This window comes from Mirounga leonina, unplaced genomic scaffold (genome assembly GCF_011800145.1).
Source record: "Mirounga leonina isolate KUSES-001 unplaced genomic scaffold, KU_Mleo_1.0 Mir_96, whole genome shotgun sequence".
Taxonomy (NCBI): domain Eukaryota; kingdom Metazoa; phylum Chordata; class Mammalia; order Carnivora; family Phocidae; genus Mirounga; species Mirounga leonina.
In genome coordinates, this window is record NW_023270871.1 from 2854050 (window position 1) to 2880949 (window position 26900).

Sequence of the window (26900 nt, forward strand, 5' to 3'; positions counted from 1 at the left end):
AAAGATATTACATTACTTGGCTTGACGCTAACACCTAATGGTAGGTTCAGGATAAGAAAATGAATTTCCTGGATCTATGTATTTTTTATTTTTATTTATTTTTAAAGATTTTATTTATTTGACAGAGAGAGAGAGAGCAAGAGACTGAGTGAGCACAAGCAGGGGGAGTGGCAGACAAGGGGAGAGGGAGAAGCAGGCTCCCTGCTGAGCAGGGAGCCCAATGCAGGGCTTGATCTCAGGACCCTGAGATCATGACCTGAGCCAAAAGCACATGCTTAACCGACTGAGCCACCCAGGTGCCCCTCCTTCAACTATGTATGTGCTACTTGAAAATACAAATTAACAATACCAGAATAAAAAAAAACTTTTTTTTACCTGTAATAACTTATCTGCAAGATCAGCTTGTATTAGCCAATTATAAAGGGCAATACTAAAGAGCTCATCTTTGGATCGTTGAGACAGTTTAAGCATTTGTTCAAACTAAAATAAAAAAATAGTAAGAATTAGCAGTTAAAGGCCCTCTTGCTGGACATCATAACCATCAGCCTTATAAAATCCTGAAATCAAGAATCTTTAAATGTTTATTTCTAAGATCTACTACCTTTCCCAAGAGGAGCTGCTACCACTACCACAAAGAACTTCTAAACAATGTATTTTCAGGATAAAAATATGCTATGTCCCTTACGTGATGTCCTGCTTCTTCATTACTCAGCATATTGGGATCAGATGACAATACTGGAGGCCCAGGTTTTTTGGGTACACTGGGAGACTGAGGAGCAGCCTTACTTTGATTTACCAATTCTTGAAGTGTATCTGTAATACACTTGTAACTGTTTAATCTGAAAAAGAATGGAAAAGAAGCAACTGCATTATTTAATTAGACAGCAACTGACTAATTTAAATATACAGAATAATTTGAAGACTATTTTGGGGAAGAGATATATGTACACACACACATATATTTGGTATTAAAATATAAATTGTATACTTTTTCTAGGTTTGAGAAACATGTGGTTAACCATAAAAGGGTGAAGTCATAAAAATTAACGTATTAATAAAAAACATGTTTTAGATAGGTTATATATTTCCTTTATGGACACACATTTTTTTTTCTTTAACAGTCACTACTAATTTGTGAACATTTAAAAATTGTAGCATAAAATAAAATAAAATACTAATCTTCATCCAGAACTAGAAATTAGGTGGGCGGGGGGAAATGGTTCTAAGTAAGTTATCTCATTTAAAATTGACATTAGTAAAGTGTCATAAAAGCCACAGAGGCAAGTTCAAAAACATTTATAAGTCCTTAAGAATTTCCACCAGATTATGGGGCACCTGGGTGGCTCAGATGGCTGAGTGTCTGCCTTCAGCTCAGGTCATGATCTCCAGGTCCTGGGATCGAGCCCCACATCAGGCTCCCAGCTCAGCGGGAAATCTGCTTCTCCCTCTCCCTCTGCCTCTCCCCCTGCTTGTGCTCTGTCTCTCTCTCTCAAATGAATAAATAAAATCTTTAAAAAAAAAATTTCCACCAGACTAAAACTTGAACCCTAAACTAAGAATTATAATCCTAATTTAGGCCCGTGATAAAAAGACATTTTTAAGTGAAAGCATAATTCAATTTTATAAGTGTTGTACTTAAGATATTATTTCCTAATACAATCAATGAAACTGTACACCAAGAAAAGCTGACAAGAAGCTAAGGTGATAAAACTTGCCTTTCTTGGAAAGCCTGCAGTCCCACGATGTCTTCTTCTGGTTCTCCATGTTTATAGAAATGAAGTCCAAGACCCTGAGGATCTTTTTTTTCTGCAGCAGTAAGAGAGAGCTCCACTACACCCTCATAAAAACGGACTAATGGGAAAGGAAAAGGAAAAAGAGATAAGGCTTATTAAGATGGATGCGTTATTCCTTAGCTGGTTTATAAAAATACTGATCAAGGTTTTTACATCTCTACTGTATGCTAGTCACCTTGATAACACTATCATATAAAATATGTTTGGGGAATCTACCAAAGAATAAGGTACCAACATGCCTAAAAGGCAGCTATTAAGTATATTTTCTTCAATGGAAAAAAATTTTCAAAGTTAGAATAATAAAAGGGATGGATTCAGTTCCTTGATGGAAAAAAAAATCTTAGAATTCAAAACAGTATCTGTGCTAACAGTTATTACTTTTACATTATGCTAGATTTGATTTAAAGTAATTTAAAAGCAGCAGACAGGTACTATTTTAAAAGCATCCAAAAAATAAATGTAACCCAGAATCTATCTAATACAGATAGTAGTTTAACTGGACAAGGACTAAAACTCCTGTTAAAAAGTTACACGTTTCAAGATATAAAAAGAGCATTATAGTTTTTGCAGAGGCTAGTGTAGTCATCAAATACTAAAACACAAGGCACGAGTTTCCCATGTCATATCACTTGGGAAAGTGAAGTTGAAGAGGGGTTTGCTTCTGGTAAGAGGCTCTTTATCAGTAGCTTGTTTTATTCAGTCGTTTTTCTCCTGAGTTAAGAAAAAGATATGAAAAACATTTTGTTTCTCACCTTGTCTATACTGAGCACAAACACTGGAAAGGTCCACTTGATTGCTGATTTTCTGATATTCCTTTAAGGATTCTCTTAACATTCTTTCCTTTTCAATCTTATTTTGAACTTGTCGGGAACGCTGGAGGAGTTCATTTGCCTAGAATCAGAGATGACAGGAACTTAAAAAGATGTAAAATCCAGCACATAGATGATGTTATCAATATAAGTCTTGGTCTATGTCTCAATTTACATCTGGTTTATTATCATAAAAAATAAAAACAACTCTACAAACTTACTTCTTCTTAATTTTAGGCAGAAAAATTTTTGACCAAAAAAATCCTAGCTATTTTTAATTCCTTTCACAAATATTTTAAGCAAGATAGCTTTGACTGGTAAACCTCTTGCCTAGTCAATACATTATTGGTCAGCAGGCAGTCCATGTGATACTGATTTTTTTAATTATTTTCAACCTGTAAGAAAGGATCAATAAAAACTGCCCAATTAACTCTAACTTATTATAGACTTAAAGTTTTAGTAATTTTTAATTTCTAAGGAGAAACAGATTTAACCATTTAAAAAACACGGTCTAAAAATACTATCAAGATTATGAAAAACTTAAACACACAAGGATTTTAAGAAATGATGTATTCCAACTCCTCTCATCATACAGATGAGAACTCTCGAGGCCATGAGAGGTTAGGAGACCTACTCAAGAGACGTCATATGTTAAGTAAAAGATGGTTTCTGATTCCAGTTCTATTGTGCTTTTTATACCATGAAACCCCCTTTACGAATACTGAAATAGCTGATAAAGCATCATACCTTAGAACAAATTGCATCATCAGTGCTATACAGAAGTGGGCAGATATCCTGTAAGTGTAAACTAATGCCATCAACAGCAGCATTATCTCTGATGTAGCAGTTGATAAGAGAAGCAATTAATGCCCCGGTCAGTTCCTTGTCCCTGATTACCAGATCTTTAAAGGTGGTGATTTTCAGCTGCTCTTGAAATTCCTAGGAATATAAGAAAAAGTCCTTTTTTCTACCAAAAATATAGGAATATCCTATTTCTACCCGGAACAAAATTTCTTTAACAATTTAAAATAACCAAAAAATTCAAAAGGGAAAATATGCTAAACTATACAGACTAGCACATTTTTGCAAACTTTCATAGAATCATAGAAAATTGTTAAAGAACCCACGGTATGACCAGTCTAAATCTCTCAATTTACAAATGAGAAAAGTAAAATGTAGGCAGATCCAAAATTAGAGCCAGGTCTCCTGATTTTAGTCACAACCAGAAAGAATAATCACTTAGCTACATTAAAAAATCTGGGGCTTACAGGGCGCCTGGGTGGCTCAGTTGGTTAAGCATCTGACTCTTGATTTCAGCTCAGGTCCTACAAATGGACCTTGAGAGCTCGTTTGGAGGTTCTAGCAGAGACATACAGCTACTCGTATACTCTTCACCAAAGAATGGTCCGCCTCTATCAGGGAAGGTCATCCTCTTTGAGCACAAAGCTTTGGAAGGGATGCACATGGAGTGGTGAGGGAGAAAGGGGACAACTGCCTAGCCAGTCAGATCAGCCGAGTCAACCCTGGTAATCAATGGGCGTGACAGATTCACATTCACACCTTTCCTTAGAAATACATAGTAAACTATACAGGAGTGAAATGACACGGTATCTGGGATCATCTTTAAAGTAATTTGGTAAAGAAAAAGAGAATAGATTAATAAAAGATGATAAAATCTTGAAAATGCTGAATACAAGGGGCACCTGGGTGGCTCAGTCGTTAAGCATCTGCCTTCGGCTCAGGTCATGATCCCAGGGTTCTGGGATTGAGCCCCACATCGGGCTCCCTGCTCAGCGGGGAGCCTGCTTCTCCCTCTCCCACTCCCCCCTGCTTGTGTTCCCTCTCTCACTGTGTCTCTGTCAAATAAATAAATAAAATCTTAAAAATAAAAAAAAAGAAAATGCTGAATACAAGCGTATATGGGGATTATAATATAGTATTTACTCTATTTTTGTATACATTTAGAAATGTTCATAATAATAGGTAGGAATACATTCCCCTCAGTGTCCTAACATTTAAATGAATGCAAATTGCCATTATACTTAAAAAGGATTCAAATGAGGAGAGCAAGAGAAATATGACCCATTCATTTCTCACAATGGTAAACATCTTTCTTTAAAAGAAGAATGTTTAAGTCACTGGACTCTTTGAAATTACATGCAAAAATTTTGTGGATGTATCTGTATGCATTCTTTGAGGGTGGGAAGAAAGAGTTTTGATCAAATTCCCAAAGGGATCTGAAACCCAAATAATGGTTACAATCTACTGTTTAAAAAAAATATTTTTGGTAAAGATTTCATTCATATACCACGAGAACACGGTAAAATTCTCACATATTGTAAAAACTTGTGGTTTTTTTTTTTAAAAAAGATTTATTTATTTATTTGAGAGAGAGAATGAGAGAGAGAGAGCAGGAGAGGGGGGAGGGTCAGAGGGAGAAGCAGACTCCCTGCCAAGCAGGGAGCCCGATGCGGGACTCGATCCTTGGACTCCAGGATCATGACCTGAGCCGAAGGCAGTCGCTTAACCAACTGAGCCACCCAGGTGCCCAAAACTTGTGGTTTTGACAAAGCAGATCCCTCAAGCATTCATGCTTTAGTGCAATTTTCCATTAAGAAGATTTCCATTAAGCAGATATTAACTTACTCATAACCTAAATGCTTCTCCCCAAAAGTCCCCTCCCAAACCCAAATATAAGATTAAAGCTTACTCAAAAGAAAACAAACTAAGCACAGCATTAACAGTATGATCTTAAGGGAAAAGAAATCCTACCTTCTGAAGTTCTCCTACAATGACAGTGAACTGATGTTCACAAAGAAGCTTCCATAAAGCCAGAGCCTGGTATGATTTTCGAACCAACTGCTGGATTGCCTGAAGTGAAACCTTTTCACTCAGTTGAGCCTCTAATTACAAAACACAACTAATGAAGTTTTATACAATGACATAGGTTGTTTTGTTTTAAATAAAACAACACTTTACTTTCAATAAGAACAACTATAGTTAAGGCTGAAATCCTTAATGGCCTCCTCTTTCCCCTCATCACAGCCAACCATGATCATGATTTGTTGAATTCATGCTTTTTATCCTGTCATTATGTGTATGTGCTTCTAAGCGTCTGTGTGTGTACACACAAACAACAAAAACACTGCTATTTTTAAACAATTTACACCACTTTTTCTACCCAGCTGTATTTTCACAGGCTATCTATATTAATAAGTATAAATCTAATGTATTTAAATTACTGGATGTTCCATCACATAAGTATACCACAATTAGGTCCATTTTCCACCTTAAGGACATTTATATTGTCTCCTATGCTTTGCTACTAAAACAACAATGCAATAAACATCCTTAAGAAAGGACTCCTGAAAAGCACTTTTTGCTAGGACTATGTTCCTCAAACCCTGGATTAAGATAAACTGGTGAAAAAAAATCAAAACAAAACAGGTGAGTAATGAAATCAATTCAGTCAGTCATGACAGCTTTTTTTTTTTTCTTAAAAAGGAAACAGAATTGGGGTGCCTGGCTGGCTCAGTCAGTAAACCATGCAACTCTTGATCACAGGGTTTTAAGTTCAAGCCCCACACTGGGCATGAAGCCTACTTAAAAAAAAAAAAAAAAAGGAAATATTAGAGTATAAAACAGGTAGTTATTTCCTACAATTTTGTTTCGGTTGTGTATGTATGCTTTCAAACATCAGAGTCATAACGTAAAATGTATTCCTTACTATAAGGAAAAAAGTCCGATAAAGAGTGCTATACGATGGGAGGTGCCTGGGTGGCTCAGTTGTTGAGCGTCTGCTTTCAGCTCAGGTCATGATCTCAGGGTCCTGGGATTGAGCCCCGCATCGGGCTCCCTGCTCAGTGGGGAGTCTGCTTCTCCCTCTCCCACTCCCCCACTGCTTGTGTTCCCTTTCTCGCTATGTCTGTCAAATAAATAAAATCTTTACCAAAAAAAAAAAAAAAAAGACTGCTATACGATGTATCCATAGAAGTGAAGCTGCTGGCTTTCAATATATATGCATTCTCAGCTTTTACAGGATAGTATCAAACTCTCTCCAAAGTAGTTGTTTTCAGTGTACATGTGCCAGCAATTTGAACCCTCCCTTTTGTTTTAATCCTTACCAGTGCTTGGTATTGTCAGGCTTAAGACCTACTGAAGTACCAATAGCAGTAATGAAAAAATGTTTATAAAACAGAAATGTTTATAAAACAGAAAACTAGATCTAGCAGGAAGGGACAAGAGTAAATGGCTGAGTCTTAATTAGCAAAGATCTATCAGCCAGAAATGGCTCAAACAGAACACAAAAATTCTTTTTTCTTAAACAATTGTTTTTTAAAGGATTTTATTTATTTATTTGAGACTGAGAGATACAGAGAGAGAGAGCATGAGCAGGGGGAGAGGCAGAGGGAGAGGGAGAAGCAGAGTCCCCACTGAGCCAGAAGCCCGATGTGGGGCTCCATCCCAGGATGCTGGGATCATGACCTGAGCCGAAGGCCGATTCTTTTTTTGGGAGGGGGGTTCTTAACCATCTGAGCCACCCAGGCGCCCCTAGAACACAAAAATTCTTTAAAAAAATGGCAGGCAAAATTTAAGCAATGATTTATTATTCCAGATTACTTTGGAAAAATAGATGATTATAAGTTTTCCATTACCTTGCTCTTTCCACGACTGTTACTATTTATAATAGACAAACAAAAACAAAAACAACCAAAAATGTGATTCACATTTTTAACTCTATAAAAAGGTGTGTCACTAATCATTAGGAAGGAAAATACATCAAAAACCACAGTGATATGGTGATTAACATAACAATAAAAAATTAAAAAAAAAACCATAGTGAATTACCGCTTTGTATCTACTAGGATGGATATTATAAAAAGAGAAAAATAACGAGTGAAGATGTGAAGAAATTGAAATACTTTATGCACTACTAGCAGATATGTAAAATGGTGCATAGAGAACGGTATGGCAGTCCCTCAAAAATTAAAAACAGAATACCATATGATCCAGCAATTCCATTTCAGGTATATAATAAAGGAACTGAAAGCAAGGACTCAAATTTATATTTGTACAATACATTCATAGCAGAATTATTTCTAATACCTCAAAGGTGGAAGCAACCCAAGTGTTCAAAAACCCAAGTGTTTTTTTTTTTTTGCTTTCACGAAAATACACCCTAAAACCAGCATTCAGCGTTTGTGTTGTAGCGAGCCATTACACAGGCAGCATGCACCCTGCCAAACTCCTTTCCCAGAAACGATACACATCATCTCGGCATCAAGCCGCCACAACTTTGAAATGGGTCTATGGGCTTCTGTGCTTTATCTCTAAATGTGTCCCAAGGTGGGGCGCCTGGCTGGCTCAGTTGGAAGAGCATGTGACTCTTGATCTCAGGGTTGTGAGTTCAAGCCCCACAATGGGCATAGTGATTACTAAAAAAAAAAGTAAATAAACTTAAAAAAAAAAAAAAAGTGTCCTAAGGAACAGAAAAGCCTAAGAAAGGTTATTTTTTGGGGTCTGGGAATGCTCAAAAATTTATCCATATAAATTAATGGTAATTACTTTCTCACTTTATGCCATTTGGCTTATGAAAGGTTTCACAGGAACACTCAGATAGCAGGGGAAACCTGTGTAGACATACAATGGAATAATACTGTCTTAAAAAGAAAGGAAATTTGGACATATGCTACAACACGGATCAACTCTGAAGACATACTAGCTGAAATAAGCCAGTTGCAAAGCTGGTCACTGTATAATTCCACTTATATGAAGTATATAAGGTAGTCAAATTCAGAGACAAAAAAAACAGAAAACTACTGACAGTTGTTAGGGGCTGGGATGGTAGGGAAAATGGGGAGCTTTGTTTCATGGGTACAGAGTTTCATAAGATGAAAAAAGTTCTGGAGATGGATAGTGGTGATGTTTGCACAACAAAGTGAATGTGGTTAAAATGGTAAATTTTATATTATGCCTATTTTACAATTTAAAAACTTACTTTAAAAAAAGGTATCATGTTTTCTTGTAAAGGAAAGGAAAAAACTTAATGGGCTGAAAGTTATGGGGCACCTGGGTGGCTCAGTTGTTAAACGTCTGCCTTCGGCTCAGGTCATGATCCCAGGGTCCTGGGATCGAGCCCCGCATCGGGCTCCCTGCTCAGTGGGAAGCCTGCTTCTCCCTCTCCTACTCCTCCTGCTTGTGTTCCCTCTCTCGCTGTCTCTCTCTGTCAAATAAATAAATAAAATCTTAAAAAAAAAAAGGGGGCTGAAAGTTATGGAAATACATGAGATCCATACAGTCCCACTTTTCTCAACCACACTGATGTTATTTTAATAAAAAATACTTGTGTTATCAAAAAACTAGATCTTACTGAGAGATGTCCACTGTTTTCTATTCAATCCACTGTTTTCTACTCGATGAATAAAACTCTTTATTGGGGTCATGTACAGTCAACTGATCAGAAGGAATAACTTACCATGAAACTTCCTCTGCAGTTCTTGTTGCATCTGCTGGGTATTTCCATTTTCAGGACGCATGAATCCTATCAGCCTCTGCTGCACTTTGGCTGTTGTACTGAAATAAATTCCAAAATGTGTATTTGTGTTTTCAACAGCTTTACTGAGATAGAATTCATATACCATACAATTCAACCATTCAGAGTACATAATTTGGTTTCTCAAAATACATTCATAGGGTTGTGCAACTATCACCACAATCTAATTTTAGAACATTTTCACCCACTCTCTATTAGCAGTCAATCCCCAACTCTCCCACCCCTACCCTAAGTAACTGCTGGTCTACTTTCTGTCTCTTTAAGTTTGCCTATTCTGAATATCTCATATAAATGAGCTGGGATACATTGTTAATATTCTTTTCCTCTGCAGAATAGTGAAATAAACACTGGCGAATCAATGATGATTTAAAACTGAAGCATTTTAATCTTGTGGATGCTTAAAGTTTCAATTATTTGGTTATTGTGATGTCCATTTTATTCAGAAAGGCTGAATAAATGGTTGCTTCTTTCTCTTTATCTGCCAAATTTAAAAGTAATGAATTGGTTTCTAGAATCCTTCAATGATGAGCAGTATTTTGGTGTCAGGTTACATAACATCCACCTTTTCCGTGTGCAGTTTTATGAGTTTTTTTTTTTTAAAGATTTTATTTATTTATTTGACAGAGACAGAGACAGCGAGAGCAGGAACACAAGCAGGGGGAGTGGGAGAGGGAGAAGCAGGCCTCCCGCCGAGCAGGGAGCCCGATGTGGGACTCGATCCCAGGACCCTGGGATCATGACCTGAGCCGAAGGCAGTCGCTTCACCAACTGAGCCACCCAGGCGCCCCCAGTTTTATGAGTTTTGACAGATGCATGGTGTCATGTAACTACCACCACAATCAAGATACAGAACAGTTCCATTACGCCCCAAAATTCTCTTGTGCTGTCTCTTCTATCCAAATCCTCTTCCCACCCGCTAAGCCTGTCCACCACTGATCTCCTTTACCTCTATAGTTTTGTTTTGTTTTTTAAGATTTTATTTTTTGACAGAGAAAGAGACAGTGAGAGAGGGAACAGAAGCAGGGGGAGTGGGAGAGGGAGAAGCAGGCTTCCCACTGAGCAGGGAGCCTGATGCGGGGCTTGATCCCAGGACCCTGGGATCATGACCTGAGCTGAAGGCAGATGCTTAATGACTGGGCCACCCAGGCGCCCCTTTTGTTTAAGATTTTATTTATTTACTTGACAGAGAGAGAGTGAGAGAGCACAAGGAGGGGGAGTGGTAGATGGAGAGGAAGAAGCAGGCTCCCCACTGAGCAGAGAGCCTGATGGAGAGCTCGATCCCAGGACCCCAAGAACACGACCCGAGCCCAAGGCAGACACTTAACCGACTGAGCCACCCAGGCACTCCTACCCCTATAGTTTTGCATTTTCCAATATGTCATACAAATCGATTCTGGCTTCCTTTCTATAGCATAATACATTTGAGAGTCATCCACGTTGTTGCATATATCAGCCCTCTGGAGAATGTCAGTCTTGTTTGTTTTAGCATGTAATCTATCTAGTGAAATCTGGTATTCACATTATAAATGCTAATTGTCACGAAAAAGGGAAAATAAAAAGAGCTCTCAGAATTAAAAATATAATGGCCAGAAAAAAATGTATCAGAGAAACTGAACAGATGCTATTTTTTTTTTTTTTTTTTTTAAGATTTTATTTGACAGAGAGAGACACAGCGAGAGAGGGAACACAAGCAGGGGGAGTGGGAGAAAGAGAAGCAGGCTTCCTGCTGAGCAGGGAGCCTGATGTGGGGCTTGATCCCAGTACCCTGGGATCATGACCTGAGTGGAAGGCAGATGTTCAACGACTGAGCCACCCAGGTGCCCCAGATGCTATTTTTTTTTTAATATTTTTATTTATTTGAGAGGGAGAGAGAGCACGCGAGCAAGCAAGAGCACAAAAGCAGGGAAAAGTAGAAGCAGACTTCCTGCTGAGCAGGGGACCCAATGCAGGCCTCGATCCCAGTATGCTGGGATCATGACCTGAGCCAAAGGCAGCCGCTCAACCAGACTGAGCCACCCAGGTGCCCCTGAACGGATGCTGTTTAAAATATAATTGGGACACCTGGGTGGCACAGTTGGTTAAGTGCCAGACTCTTGGTTTCAGCTCAGGCCATGATTTCAGGGTTGGGAGATTGAGCCCAGCATCAGTCTGGGCTAAGCATCCACAAGATTAAAATGCTTCAGATTTCGCTCACTGCGAAATCTGCTTAAGACTCTCCCTCTCCTTCTGCCTCCCCCAAAGTAAATAAATAAATCTTAAAAAAAAAAAAAAAATTATATATATACACACACACAATAATTGGGAACAACAACTCTAGGAATTCTGTAATCTACCGAACCACCACAACAAAAGAAGGAAGAAAGAAAACTGTGGAAGAAAAGAGAAGAAACTGAGGCTAGATCCAGGAGAGTTAATAGGATTTTCCCAAGAAAAGGGAAATGATCAGATAGTACAATAAATAAAAAATAACAGAAGAAAATTCACCAAGGCTTAAGTCTAGTTCTAAATGCTCATTGAGAAAGTTTAGTTCTCAACACTCATTGAAAAAAGACATATTGAAGACATGGTGAAATTGCTAAATTTTCATAATAAAGACAAAAAGCATAAAAAAACTTCAAAGTTAACACAAGCCATTTACAGAGAAAAGAGAATCAGAAAGGCAATGTACTTTTCCTCTGCAATATTAAAGTTTAGGAAGAAAATGGAACAAAACTATAAATGAAAATCTGAGAGAAAATGGCTACGACCTTACAATCCCATACTCGTTAGGCAATAAAAAGGGGTGAAGTAGTTATTTATGCTGCAACGTGGACCTTGATCATGAACCTCAAAATAACGCTAAGCAAAAAAAAAGCTAGATTCTAAAGACCATAAATTATATGATTCCATTAGCATGAAATGTCAAGAATAGGCAAATCTATAGATAGGATAGATTAATAAGTGTTTGAGGCTAAGGGGTGGAAATGACTGCAAATGGACAAAAGAACTGTCTTTGGGTTGAAGAAAATGTTCCCAAAATAGACTGTGATAATGGTTGCACAATTCTATATATTTACTAAAATTTGCAGAACCAAACATTTAAAATAAGTGAATCTTGCGGCATATAAATCACATCTTAAAAAGCTATTAACAAATACTCAGTGAGACTGTTGCAGGCATGAAGGGTAGGTTGAAATTAGAAAATGTTAATAAAGGAAAAAATATCTCTGGAAAATGTAGACATTTGACAAATTCTAATACTCACTTTATACGAAAATTCTTAAAACAGAAATGGATGAATACTTTCTTAGCATGATAAACTGTATCTATGTAGGCATGATCTTTATTTTTTAAAGATTTTACTTATTTATTTGACAGAGAGAGAGACAGTGAGAGAGGGAACACAAGCAGGGGGAGTGGGAGAGGGAGAAGCAGGCTTCCTGCGGAGCAGGGAGCCTGATGCGGGGCTTGATCCCAGGACCCTGGGACCATGACCTGAGCCAAAGGCAGACACTTAGCAAGTGAGCCACCCAGGCGCCCCAGCATGATCTTTAATAGAGAAACACTACAAGCTTTCCCACTAAAGTCAGGAATAAGACCCAGATGCCCAGTGTACCTCCACTACTATTTAACACTGTGTTGGAGATATTAGCCTATACAGACAGGAGAAAGCAACTAGAGCCAGAAAGAAAAGGTAAAATTATCTCTATTTGCAGATGACAGGACTACATACATATTTGAAAAATCCAAAACACTCAATGAAAAAACTAACTAAAGAGAAATTAGTAAAGTAGCAGGGTATAAAATTAACAGACAACTGCAGTTATAACTGTAAAATTCAATAAACTGCTAAGAAACTATTAACAGAAGAAAAGAAAAAAAGAAAAAAGAAAAAAAATACCTTACAACTAAAATTCCAGCTAATTTCCAAGGAGGATACTGGGGGAGGGCAGGGGAAAAAGGAACGGTAATAGCTTCTGTCCAATTACTAATGCTGACAGAGATGTGTATTTTTCAGAATTTAAAACTAACTACTAGAGAAAGAAAATCATGTATAAAACTTCTAAATCTGTGTTTGGGGTAGGGAGAGGTCTGATCAATCCAGTAAAATAAGGGGATGGGGAAGGAAAGAAAAACAAAACACACAATAAAAAGCACAAATTCAGGACGGTGAAAATAAGATCAAACAAACTAATCCCAAACACGGGAAGAGGTTATATTGTCTTATTAAAAGACAGACTCTTAAACTGGGTTAACGGAAGAAGGGAGAAATCAATTTATACATTAAGATATACTTTAGAGTGTTCCAAAGGCTCAAAATAAAGAAAATTGGTTTAACTTTCTCAGGAGACAACTAAATACTACATATCAACATTTTAAAAAGTTCTTATACCCAATAATTCTACTTCTCAAGAAATTCATCTGAAGATTACTGAACAAGTACACCAACATGTATAAAGAGGAGTAATCACTGTACCTTCTTTATAACATGAAAAAACAGGAACACTGCAATTATTATATTAGTATATTATATTATATTAGTATATATAGAGTTACACCATTAAATGTCTGCATATAAATAATGGAAAAATATGCAGCCAATATAAAAATTATTTATTCTTGGGCGCCTGGGTGGCTCAGTCGTTAAGCATCTGCCTTCAGTTCAGGTCATGATCCCAGGGTCCTGGGATCGAGCCCCATATCGGGCTCCCTGCTCAGCAGGAAGCCTGCTTCTCCCCCTTCCGCTCCCCCTGCTTGTGATCCTGCTCTCGCTGTGTCTCTTTGTCAAATAAATAATAAAATCTTTAAAAAAAAATTATTTATTCCACTGATTTGGAATGTTGTAGAAGATATAGTGAGTATATACAATGTTTCATAAAAGTGTGCCTATTTAGATTCTATTTGCAGTTTATTTAATTTTCTTTCTTTTTTTTTTTAAAGGAGAAGACCTAAGGTAAGAGCAGCAGGAGAAAGATACAATGTTGACCATGATGTCACAGAACAGTCTCTCTGTCCCACTGAGTGACAACTGCCCCTGGCACGGTTCCACGGCCAGGATGCAATCAAGGGTTTTCTTTCAGCACCAGCTACCAAATCCTGGCCCCAGTGTCAGGGGAGGACCTGTGAAAGTGCTACATTTACAGTTTTAAAGAAACACATATTTATATATTTCATATAGTTTATACTGTTATACTACAGATCATAAATTTTCTGGGCAGTAAAGTGAAATCTTTACAAAAAGCCCATATTATTTCTATAATAAAAAAAATTTTTTATCCTAAACATACGCCCACACAAAAACCTTTATAGGTATGTTCACATCAGCATTTTCATAGCAACCAAAAAGCTAACATAACCCAAATGAGCATCACCTGATGAACTGAAAAATGAAACAAAATACCGATACACGTTAAAACACGTGAACCTTGAAAATATGCTAAAAGAAGCCAGAAACAAAAGGCCACATTTCCATTTACATAAAAGATCCAGAATATGGCAGATCCACAGACACAGATAGATTAGTGGTTGTTAGGGACTGGAAAGGAAATGGGGAGTGCTATGGACTGTTTGTGTCCCACCATGTTCCAATGTTGAAGTCCCAATTCCCAGAGTGATGGTATTAGGAGATTGGGCCTTTGGGAGGTAATTAGGTTTAGATGGAGTGATGAGAGTGAAGCCCACACAATGCGATTAACAGCCTTACAAGAAGAGACCAGAGAGACTGTCACCTAGTTTTCTCTCTGCCATGTTAGGACACAGAAAGAAAGTAGCTGCCTGTAAACGACGAAGAGGGTCCTCACCAGAACTCAACCATACTGGCACCCTGATCTCAGACTTCCAGCCTCCTGAACTGTGAGAAATAAATGTTTGTTGTTTAAGCCATTCTATGGTATTATTTTTACTGTGGTGTGAACAGGGAGTGACTGCTAATGGGTAAAGGGTTTCTTTTTGGCATGATGAAAATGTTCTGGAATTAGATAGTGGTGGTAAAAGCATAACCTCATAAATATGCTAAAAACCACTGAACTAAATATTTAAAAGGATGAATTTTATAATGTGAATTATATCTCAGAGAGAAAAAGGAAAAAATAGGCAAATAAATCTTGTTTATTCTTACTTTGGATTTCCTAATGGTCCCCCTGCAAATTGGGAGTTTCTGTCTAGAAATTCTTGCAAACCTTTTAGTTCTTGTAGCACTGACTCCAACAGTTGGGAGGGAACACTACTTTCAATCTGTAAGAAAAAAAGTATTTTCAAAAGCTTTAAAACACTGAAAAAGTGTATATGTAAAAAACATACTCTTTATAACTGAATGTCAAGTTTTAATAACAGTAATTATTTATGCTTGTTGCAGAATAAAGGACTAGATAGCCACATCCCTCCTATCCTGCTTTGGTTTGTTTTAGGTATAATTTACAGACAGTAAAATAAACACATCTTAAGTGAATATCTTGATAGCTTTTTATATTTTAATTCAGTCACCACCCAGACCACAATACAGAATATTTCCAACACCCAAGAAGTTCCCTAATGCTCCTTTCTAGTCACTAGTCATTCCATCTCCCAGCAAACCACTTTTCTTATTTGTCACCATAGGTTAGCTTTGCCTGTTCTTGAACTTCATATAAATGGAATCATATACTATGTTAAATAAATATATTCTTCTTCTTAGAAATGTGAACTTTAAAATAGTATCAGAATCGAAAAAATATTTGGTATCTTTCAGATTTAAAAAGAAAAAAGCTTAAAATAAATTGTATTCATACTTCATGTTTAAAAAATTTTACTACCTGAATTTATGAATTTATGATAATACAAAGGTTTACAGAATTTATTCTTTTTTTTTTTTTTTAAGATTTTATTTATTGGGGCACCTGGGTGGCTCAGTTGGTTAAATGTCTGCCTTCTGCTCAGGTCCTGATCCCAGGGTCCTGGGATCGAGCTCCACGTCGGGCTCCCTGCTCATCAGGGAGCCTGCTTCTCCCTCCCCCTCTGCCTGCCACTCTGCCTACTTGTGCTCACTCTCTATTTGTCAAATAAATAAAATCTTAAAAAAAAACTATATTTAATTTATTTATTTGAGAGAGAGAGACAAGCAGGGGGGAGAGGGAGAAGCAGGCTCCCTGCTGAGCAGGGAGCCCGATGCAGGGCTCGATCCCAGGGCCCTGGGATCATGACCTGAGCCAAAGGCAGACCTTAACCGACTGAGCCACCCAGGCACTCCTACAGGATCTATTCTTAAAGTACTCTAGAAAGTATATTTATGCATGGAAATTAGTACTGGGTTCATGGAATTCGGGAGCATATAAGTGAAATATTAAATAGTAGCTTTGAGTAAATATTAAGGATTAGGACTTACTCTGTTTAACCCTCACAACAGGTTATTATTCTCACCTTATAGTGAGGTATCAGACTGAAATATTAAGAAAATGACTCATCATTTATATAAGTGACGGAGCTGGGACTTCACCCAGGGCAAGGAGTTTATTGGACACGTACACAAACACGTCCATAAAAGAATAATCAGCATCTTGTTTCTAACACCAAGAAATGTGAAACAATCTATTTATACAATTAATACCATAAAATGGTTACATACAGCAATGGAATACATTATACAACACACTTACTGCAGTGATTTCTCTGTTGCCACTCTTGAATACTCTCTCCACAACTAAACTCGCATCCCAGATATTTCTGAAATAAAAAAGTTTTAATAATTATGCTGTATAAACAAAAACAATTACAATATGTAGTAAATTCCTGTCTGTGTGTTTATCAAAGTACAGCAATGATTTAATACTTCACAAAGTTATCCAAAAGAATGGAAAACAAGAAAATTTCTAAACCTGATATACCTAAGTTATTTCACATCATGAAATACTGCTGAGAAAAAATCAAAAGACTCTGGGCAATGAATTGTAAACAAAGTTTATAATGCAAAAACAAATTTATAAAAGAGTATTGCACTGCTTCACATTTTAAGCAAATGATTCAAATGAAAGCATCCATCTCAAATAATTAACTGGATGATATGGTAGACTAATTGCAAAAATGGCTGTAATTCTTTGTCCCTCCTTATAGTTATCCTTTACACTATGACTTTGATGTGTCTCTCATAATGAGTTTATTTCCCATGTTTGAATGGATTCAATTTTTTTTTAAAGATTTTATTTATTTATTTGATAGAGAGAGACATAGCGAGAGAGGAAACACAAGCAGGGGGAGTGGGAGAGGGAGAAGCAGACTACCCTCTGAGCAGGGAGCCCGACGCGGGGCTCGATCCCAGGACCCTGGGATCATGACCTGAGGCGAAAGCAGACACTTAACGACTGAGCCACCCAGGTGCCCACCCCCTGGCTTTTTAAAAAGATTTTATTTGAATGAATTCTATTTTTTAATCTGGGTTGGCCTGGAGATGTTTCCCTGGCCCAGTGAATGAGGTTAAAATAATGGTAAGCCAACTTTAAACCTAGGCATCAAGAAGCTTTGCAAATTTCTACCCTGTCTCATGGGACTTTGCCATCACCAAGGGAATAACCCCTGGCTAACCTGCTGGAGGATGAGAGACCATGTGAAAAACAAAAACCCAATTGTCCCAGCAGAGACCATTCTACACCTGCATACAAACATGACCCTAAACATGTGAGACTCCAGCCAAGATTGACAGGGCTCTCTTCAATCCCACAGCTGAATGAGTATAAATGAGTTAGTCTAGCTAAGACCAGAACCACCTAGCTGACTTGCAGATACAGGTCACTGAGTTAATGGGGTGGTTTGTAACACCATATGTTAATATGTATGTGTATACATATATATAAAACACAACAAATACAGATGGTTAGATGATTTAAAAAAAGCTAAATAGAAAACAATTTTATTAATGAACAAGTGAGCTAAATAAAACTGTAAGTTAGATTTAACAGGAATAAATGATGTCCCAAATTTAAAGTTAAAAATATTCAACTACACAAAATAGGACAAGGTAAGCAATAGTTGGTTATTCCATGCAAAACTTACCCCATGATTCGAGAAAAGTAAATGCAAATACCATTGTGTTTTCCAGAGTACACAATCTCTGGTGCAGCCATACAACTCATACTTGCAGCCTGAGTTGCTGGGTTTCCTGAAACACACACTGGAGTTGACATGGCAGGAGGATGTACACCTTGTACACAACATAAGAAAGACAAATCTTTAAATTTAACCTTAAACATTCAGCATCCTCAATAACCACAGCCTGTGTATGTAGGCCCAAAGGTAAGAATATTTACAAAAATACTGGAATAAATAGGTATTGAATTTGGTTTTCCCTGGTAAGAAGAGACTCAGATTGGATAGATGCTCCCAGGTAGGCTTTCTAAGTGTCGGCATGCAGGATAAAAGGCAAGAAAGCTTGCAATCACTCCTCCTTAATGTTGGGAGTCAAACAGAGCTAATTATACAGATTTCATGGCTGCATATTAAATCCTGGTACCCAGATAAGGAGCTTTCAGGTATACTACTAAAGGTGTTCCTATGCAAAGGCATTCATGGCCAAATGTCAATACTTGCTTGGATGTAACTTCTATTCAACTACATTGTTTTCAAGAGACTAGGGGAAGTTAATATTTCTTTCACTAAGCATTAAGGATAACAGTATTAGCTCTTCAAAAAGAATAGTAGTAGCAATATAAAACAAAGAAAAGAGGTACCTTGAGATGGTGTTCCCAAAAATGATGGATTTGGATATGGACTACCACTAGGAATAGGAGAACCTAAAAAGGAAAGAAGATATAAAGATTTATAAAATAACCTCCCAATCTTTTAAATCTGATTAAATTAGGAGAAGCTGTTTCTCAGCATGAGTGCGGAGTGGCACTATCCATGAAATATTTAAGATTTAGGGACTCCGCTGATTTCCCACGCATTTTCTAATAACTCCCACTGAGGAAAACATTGAGGTGGGAGTTTACTTGTTATGAAATCATTCACCTCCTTCCTTTTGGATAAATAACAAATGAGTTCTATAAATACTACTGGTTACATGTTATTTTGTTCTCTAACATGCATAAAGAACTCAGTATTAATATATCCTTGCTTTTAAGAGTCAGACATCTATAGAACTGTATTCACCAATAAAACAGTAGCAAGTAAATAAATATAAGGAAAAGCTTTGTTCATTAAAATATGCTAAGCAGTTTCTAAAACTCAAACTATTAGAAATAGTCTCATTTCAGTATTTTGTACTCACTAGAGTAGACAGGAGACCCCAAGATGGGACCAACATTACTTGGAGCAGGGAGAGTGGGTGGAAATCTCATCTGTGCTTCACCACCGTACCTGTTTTTATGACAACAGAGGCTGATCTTATTCAGTGAAATTATCCACCTTAAAAGATGGAATTGTTCCAAGTCCTGCTAGCTCCCAAATAAATGCTTTAAACATTACAGACTTTAATGTATTTTACAGTACTTATATCTATAAGCATAGATACAATACTTATTTAGAAACTGTTGACTTGAACCTCTACCAGAAAGAATTATAAGCGACTCTAGCAATTTCTAAGGGTCAGCAATGCAGAGAATTTACTTAAGAGTATATGGCACTGTAATTTTCATAACAGATTACAGTTAGATAGCACTTGAAAAATTGTTTTAAACAAATCACATTTCAAATTCTTACCTATAGCTAAATATTTTCCAAATAAAAATATCGTTTTGATACCAAGTTTCCTTAAAGTGATTTAGAATCCCTCAATGCCAATGATACAAGTAAAGCAGAATCGATATAGTGTTTTAGGAAGTAAAGATATGGTAACTGGAGTAGAAAGAAGTGTAGAAAAAAGACTAGACAGAAGAAGTTGGAGAACAGAACCCAGAGCAGGGGTAACAATTCATACATTGTATTAATCTAGCTACGTCTATTAGCATTATAATCTTTCCAGATTTCATCCTTTTGCAAAAAAATTTTACTATCTTTCCTATATAGTTCTTCAACTGTTTGGTAAGCCCTTAAACTACCACATTGACCAATGCTATCATTAAAAAAAGTGGCCAAGAACAAAAGAAAACTGACATATACCTGAAGAAAGCCCGAGTGGCCCATGCAGATACTTCTCTATCACAGGCAGCAGTGGAACAAGCAAGGATAAGGCAGGTTGCACAAGCCTGGTCTTCCTATTTAAAAAAAAAAGTTTCTTCCCTTATAGTAAACATAAACATTTAAAAAGAAGTTTTGGTTATTCTTGTATCCAGTGTTTCAATTTGTGCCTAGCACAGAGCAGGTGCTCAATATATATCTGCTAAGTGAATGAAATCAGTTGGTATGAAAAAGGAGAACGTTTATCAGAGGCACTATCATTAAAGGGTGCTTTTTCTTTTTATCTAGACTCTATTTTCGTCTATAGTTTATTCCCCTAATTTTCTTTCTCATGGTCTTTTTACCTTTTAGAAAATAACAACAACAATATAGCTATTTATTAAGTACCTGACATGTGCCAGGTACTATTTTAAAAGGTTAGCATATATTAACTCCCACATCATACACTATTATAATGCCTGTTTTACACATGAAGAAACTGAAGTTCACAGAACTAAAGTAATCTAACCTGGTGGCAGAGCTGGTGATTTGAATCCAGTCTCTCTGTACTTAACTTTGATCTGATATTCTTGATCTTAAGCTTTCTGAGTTTTACCTTCTCAATTCTAGCAATGGCTTTGAAATACTAATGGCATTATCACTACTGCCCTCAATTTTTTCATCAGGTCATTGGCAAAAAAATTAAAAAAAACAAAACAAAACAAAACTAAGAATTAAAAAAAAAAGGGGGCGCCTGAGTGGCTCACAGTTGGTTAAACGTCTGCCTTCGGCTCAGGTCATGATCCCAGGGTCCTGGGATCGAGCCCCACATTGGGCTCTCTGCTCGGCGGGAAGCCTACTTCTCCTTCTGCCTGCCACTCTGTCTATCTGTGCTCTCTCTATCTCTCTGTCAAATAAATAAATAAAATCTTAAAAAAAAAAAAAGATTTGTCCACAAATATCCTGTGTTTTAATAAAAATGTATTTATCATATAACTTGAACATGAGTTTCTTACTAGTATACTTTAAAATAAGAACTTATCAATAACAGATAAAAATCTGAGTTTACTGTATAAGCTTTACTTATTAATACTGCTCCCAAATATTAGTACACAGATAATGACCTATGTAAAGAAAGAAAGACTGCTAAGAGTACCTATTAATTACAGTATTTTGATCCTAACTTACATAAAATTCAGGTATTATTCTCATTGTTTTATTGTTTAAAATATCATAACATTTTTTTAAAAAGTACAAATAATTAATTACCTGATGTAATTTAAAGAATCTTTCAATCTCTTCTCCATCTCCACCCACATTACTCACAAGTAGGTGTCTCAGTTGATCTACAGGTCTAAGTTTATGAAACATAAGACTTCCCTAAAAAGTTTAAAAAAAAAAAAAAACCACAACCATAAGTAATAGATTTATCTGGCATGGCTGGCATCAACTGACCCTGCTATTTTATTTAATAAAATCAACAAAACAAAAAAAAACCCCTTCAAGAATACAAAGTAAACTGGCCAAAAAGAACATCTACATTTCAACTCCCAACCTATACTAGGTCTATATATGCCCAAAGAAAATTTAATAAGAAAACAATGCTCTGAATGTCCACAATGCCAAACTGTGGAAGGAGCCAAGATACCCTTCAACAGATAAATGGATAAAGAAGATGTGGGTCAAATATACAATGGAATATTACTCAGCCATCAGAAAGGATGAATATCCACCATTTGCATCGACATAGATTGAATGGAGGGGACTATGCTAAGTGAAATAAGTCAAGCAGAGAAAGACAATTATATGGTTTCACTCATACGTAGAACATAAGGAATAGCGTGGAGGACCACAGGAGAAGGGAGAGAAAACTGAATGGAAAGAAATCAGAGAGGGAAACAAACCATGAGAGACTCTGGACTCTGGAAACCAAACTGAGGGTTACAGAAGGGAGGGGGATGTGGGGTGGGGTCACCAGGTTATGGGTATTAAGGAGGGCATATGTGGTGAGGAACACTGGGTGTTATACGCAACTAATGAATCATTGAACACTATATCAAAAACTAATGATGTACTATTATGTTGGCTAATTGAACATAAAAAAAGATATCACCTCAAACAAACAAACAAACAAACAAACAAACAAAAAACACTGCTCTGTAACACACAAAATGTATTCAGAGGGCATGTGCTATTATCATGCATAAAACATAGATTTATAAAATGTTGTATCTACAGAGCCAGAACCTTAATTTATTTTTTGGTGGCGGTGAGTGTTTTCTTATTAAATTTAGAAAGTTGTCATACAGGTTCAAGTAAATATTTGAATTTAGAATACGATAAAAGCTGTCCCTCAAACCAGAGGATTAAAGTTAGATTATCCATTAATTATGTTGGCATATGTCCATTTAGAAAAAAAATGAAGCTGGATCCTTAATCAGGATATCAGGATAAATTCCAAACAGATCAGAGATTTAAAGGACAAAAATAAAACTATAATAGTACTAAAAGCAACTGTGGGTAAATTTTTTTTTATAAACCTCAGAATGAGGAAGGTTTTTTTTTTTTACTACTTTTATAAATCCGAAAAGATAACAGAAAATTTCGACTAATATGCTTACCTGTATGGGAAAAAGTCTCAGTAAACAAAATAAAATGACACACTAGGAAAAATATGATACTAAAATTACAGTAAGTTTCCTTGATAAAGAGCTTCTATAAATCAAAATGAAAAAGAGAACTCAATAAAATAGGGATAGTCCATAGAAAAATAAACACTTGAAAAGACTGTCCAAAGAAAACAAAAACAAAAAACAAAAAAGAACAAAAAAAAAAAGACTGTCCATCTTACTCTTATTAAAATGGCATATTATACTTGGACAGGATGTAAGGAAACAGCCATCAATATTCATCAATAGTGAATGTATGCACGTATATATGAATACAGGGGAATCTGGCAACATCTATCAAAATTAGAAATGCACATATTCTTTCACCCAGCAGATATAATTCTACAGCTTTATTCACACACAAAGAAAATGATATACACATAAGGTTGTAGTATTACGAACAGCAAAAAATAATCCATCAATAGGGACCTAGTTAAATAGGGTACATTCATATAAAAGAAAACCTTTCAAATACAAAATAGAATGAGAAAGTTCTTTATATAATGATATGGAAAGATCTCTAAAATATGTATCTGAGATATAAAAAACAAGGTATAAAATGGTGTATGTGATACACTACCATTTATTTAGAAATATTTTGTTTGTATGTCCACACCTCTGGAAGGATACACAGATGCTGATGACATGGGGGTCTGTAGGGAAGGGACCTCAACTGGAAGGGAGATTTTATTCTGTATACTCATTATACCATTTGAATTTTAAATGCATCACTATTCCAAAATCCAGTATTAAAAAATTTTTTTTTATAAGTTAAGTGAGAATTAAAATAATAAATTTAGGTTATTTTGTTTTATGCCGCTAAACACTGGTCCTAGAAATGGTACTTTAAAAAAAAATAGAATACTTCATAAACAGCAAGCTCTTTTTGTTGCATTTTTGGTATTTAAAATTATTCCTTAAGAATATCTTTAAGAGTAAACTCTCCTAAAGTCCTTATGACTCCATTAAGCAAATATTGCAAAATACATAACATTAAACATGGCTTCTTTATTGTCTCCACCTTAACAGAGTATGTACATACCTGTGCTGAGAGGAGAACAAATTTCTTTGGAGGCAACATGTGCTGCTGTACCACAACCGGTGAGTCAGTTATTGGAATATGATCCTTATTTAAGGGTGTAATTATTTTATCTACTTTCAATTCATCTATTGCAGAAAGAGCCCAGGAATGACCATCAACACGGGTTGTCATCTATACAAAAGAAATAAACTTTTTATACCTGCTATTAAAGTTACATAAAGCAAACCTTCCAAAAAGGAAAAAACATATAGACCTAATTTCTAAGGAAATACAGAATTTTACAAATTAATAACACATGTATGTGAGCATTCCTAAGTTTCTATTTAATGCTCTACTATCTATTCCTTTAATCAGACCAGCTTCTATGACAATTATCTTTCACGAAAGAAGGGAAAGACAAAATCTTCTTAGGATAAACTGTAAATAGTGTTTACTAGAATTGTAATTCTTTTGATACCCAAAAACTATATTCTACCATCTTTAGTAGTAGTAGAGGCTGGTTTATCCGGTTTGATCAGCATCCTCAGGAGGTAGGCAGCATGGGCTATGCAAGGGCATTTAGGAGAAGTAAATGGGGTAGAACAGGGGATACCAACAGTGGGGAGCAGAGATAGCCTTCCTTGGCCATACCCTTGGAGGTGCTGGCCTCTTCTTAGCTCATTTTGTGCTGAGGGCTGAGACGAGCAGCCAAGGTGTGAGACTGGGCTAGGACAGGCTGGGGCTGCACCTCTCATCCAGGACCTGTACATCAATTTCATGTAATATGCAGTGGTATTTGCTTTTAAAACACAATTATGGGGGCGCCTGGGTGGCTCAGTCATTGAGCGTCTGCCTTCGGCTCAGGTCATGATCCCGGGGTCCTGGGATCGAGCCCCACATCAGGCTCCCTGCTCGGCGGGAAGCCTGCTTCTCCCTCTCCCACTCCCCCTGCTTGTGTTCCTTCTCTCGCTGCGTCTCTCTGTCAAATAAATAAATAAAATCTTAAAAAAAAAACCCCACGATTATGTGTTTATGTGTGGACATTTGTATATGCAGGGAAGAGAGATCAAAACAAGATGGGGGGGCGCCTGGGTGGCTCAGTCGTTGAGCGTCTGCCTTTGGCTCAGGTCCGGATCCCGGGGTCTTGGGATCGAGCCCTGCATCGGGCTCCCTGCTCAGTGGGAAGCCTGCTTCTCCCTGTCCCACTCCCCCTGCTTGTGTTCCCTTTCTGGCTGTGTCTCTCTCAGTCTCTGTCAAATAAATAAATAACTTAAAGAAAAAAAAAAAGAAAACAAGATGGGGAAAATCATTCCTCTATTCTTCTGTATGTTCAAAAATTTCTATAATTAAGGGGCACCCCTAAATAAATAAAATCTTTAAAATAAATAAGTAAATTTAGGCAGAACTACAAATTAAAGACATCATTAAGATAAAATTCTAAGGGGCGCCTGGGTGGTTCAGTTAAGTGTCCTACTCTTATTTCAGCTCAGGTAATGATCTCAGGGTGATGAGATCGAGCCCTGCATCAGGCATGGCACTCAGCGAGGAGTCTGCTTGAGATTCTCTCTCTCCCTCTGCCCCTCCCCCACCCCATGTATGCACTCTCTAAAATAAATAAAATATTTTTTTTAAAAAGATACAATTATTTTATTATTTTTTTAAGACTTTACTTATCCATCTGCCAGAGAGCGAGAGCGAGACAGAGCACGCACGAGCGAGCGGACAAGCAGGGGGAGCAGCAGACAGGAGAAGCAGGCTCCCTGGTGAGCAAGGGGCCCAACACGGGACTCAATCCCAGGACCCCAGGATCATGACCTGAGCCAAAGTCAGATGTCCAACCGAATGAGCCACCTAGGCATCCCAAAAAAGACACAATTCTAAGTCATAACTATAATGGATGACCTCATAATTAAATAACTAAAAACATAATATATTTAAACGGCACAAAAATTATTTCAGAAAATATGTATGCATTTTTCGGATACAGTATGAGAAACATTCTAAAATGATTCCAATGTTTAAAGATATATATATTTTTTATTATTTTTTTTATTTTTATTTTTATTTTTTTAAAAGATTTTATTTATTTATTTATTGGAGAGCAAGCGAGAGAGAAACAGCATGAGAGACGAGAGGGTCAGAGGGAGAAGCAGGCTCCCCGCTGAGCTGGGAGCCCGATGTGGGACTCGATCCCAGGACCCTGGGATCATGACCTGAGCCGAAGGCAGTTGCTTAACCAACTGAGCCACCCAGGCGCCCAAAGATATATATATATTTTAAAGATATTATTTATTTATTTGAGAGAGAGAATGAGATAGAGAGAGCATGAGAGGGGGGAGGGTCAGAGGGAGAAGCAGACTCCCTGCTGAGCAGGGAGCCCGATACAGGACTCGATCCCAGGAGCTTAACCAACTGAGCCACCCAGACGCCCTGTTTAAAGATATTTTTAATGATTACCATAATGACTTCTAACCTCACGAAGGAAAAACAAATAATTAACAGGATACACTTCCTTTCAATATGATTTCTAATCATATATGATTGCTCAAAATAAATGCTATTACAACATAAAGATGCTTAAAATTTTACTCTTTACTTAAAATTACAAATTATAGGGGCGCCTGGGTAGCTCAGTTGGTTAAGCGACTGCCTTCGGCTCAGGTCATGATCCTGGAGTCCCGGGATCGAGTCCCGCATCGGGCTCCCTGCTCAGCAGGAAGTTTGCTTCTCCCTCTGACCCTCCCCCCTCTCATGTGCTCTCTCTCTCTCTCATTCTCTCTCTCAAATAAATAAATAAATAAAATCTTTAAAAAAAAATTATAAATTATATAAAAAATTAAGATTCTCAGGATAACTTACCTGGGTTTCCATCATTGGCTTTTGGAAGGGAAATGTATCATGGTTGACACACCACAAAATATCATTATCTTCATTTTCTGAAGCTGCCATCAGTAGAATGCCTAGAAGTTTAATACACAAAATCTTATTATATGATGCCAAATAATATGCATCCCC

General features: G+C 36.9%; 1 protein-coding gene and 1 non-coding gene across 2 annotated transcripts in view; both read right to left on the reverse strand.

Moving 5' to 3' along the window:
• LOC118006340 (nuclear pore complex protein Nup155) overlaps positions 1–26900 on the reverse strand; it is a 60584-nt gene that overhangs the window by 15408 nt on the left and 18276 nt on the right. Inside the window, exons 12-27 of the mRNA XM_034998960.1 lie at positions 26745–26845; positions 23907–24077; positions 21465–21575; positions 20199–20293; positions 19369–19457; positions 18830–18892; positions 18156–18303; positions 16766–16832; positions 15253–15368; positions 9078–9175; positions 5375–5505; positions 3350–3541; positions 2546–2684; positions 1716–1851; positions 686–839; positions 376–480 (exon numbers count right to left, since the gene is read on the reverse strand). Of these exons, the coding sequence (XP_034854851.1) occupies positions 376–480; positions 686–839; positions 1716–1851; positions 2546–2684; positions 3350–3541; positions 5375–5505; positions 9078–9175; positions 15253–15368; positions 16766–16832; positions 18156–18303; positions 18830–18892; positions 19369–19457; positions 20199–20293; positions 21465–21575; positions 23907–24077; positions 26745–26845 (1916 nt within the window). The remainder of the gene's footprint in view (positions 1–375; positions 481–685; positions 840–1715; positions 1852–2545; positions 2685–3349; positions 3542–5374; positions 5506–9077; positions 9176–15252; positions 15369–16765; positions 16833–18155; positions 18304–18829; positions 18893–19368; positions 19458–20198; positions 20294–21464; positions 21576–23906; positions 24078–26744; positions 26846–26900) is intronic.
• Positions 14143–14270, reverse strand: LOC118006452. The gene has a single exon (XR_004678079.1). It is a non-coding gene; the product is annotated as a small nucleolar RNA SNORA30/SNORA37 family (small nucleolar RNA).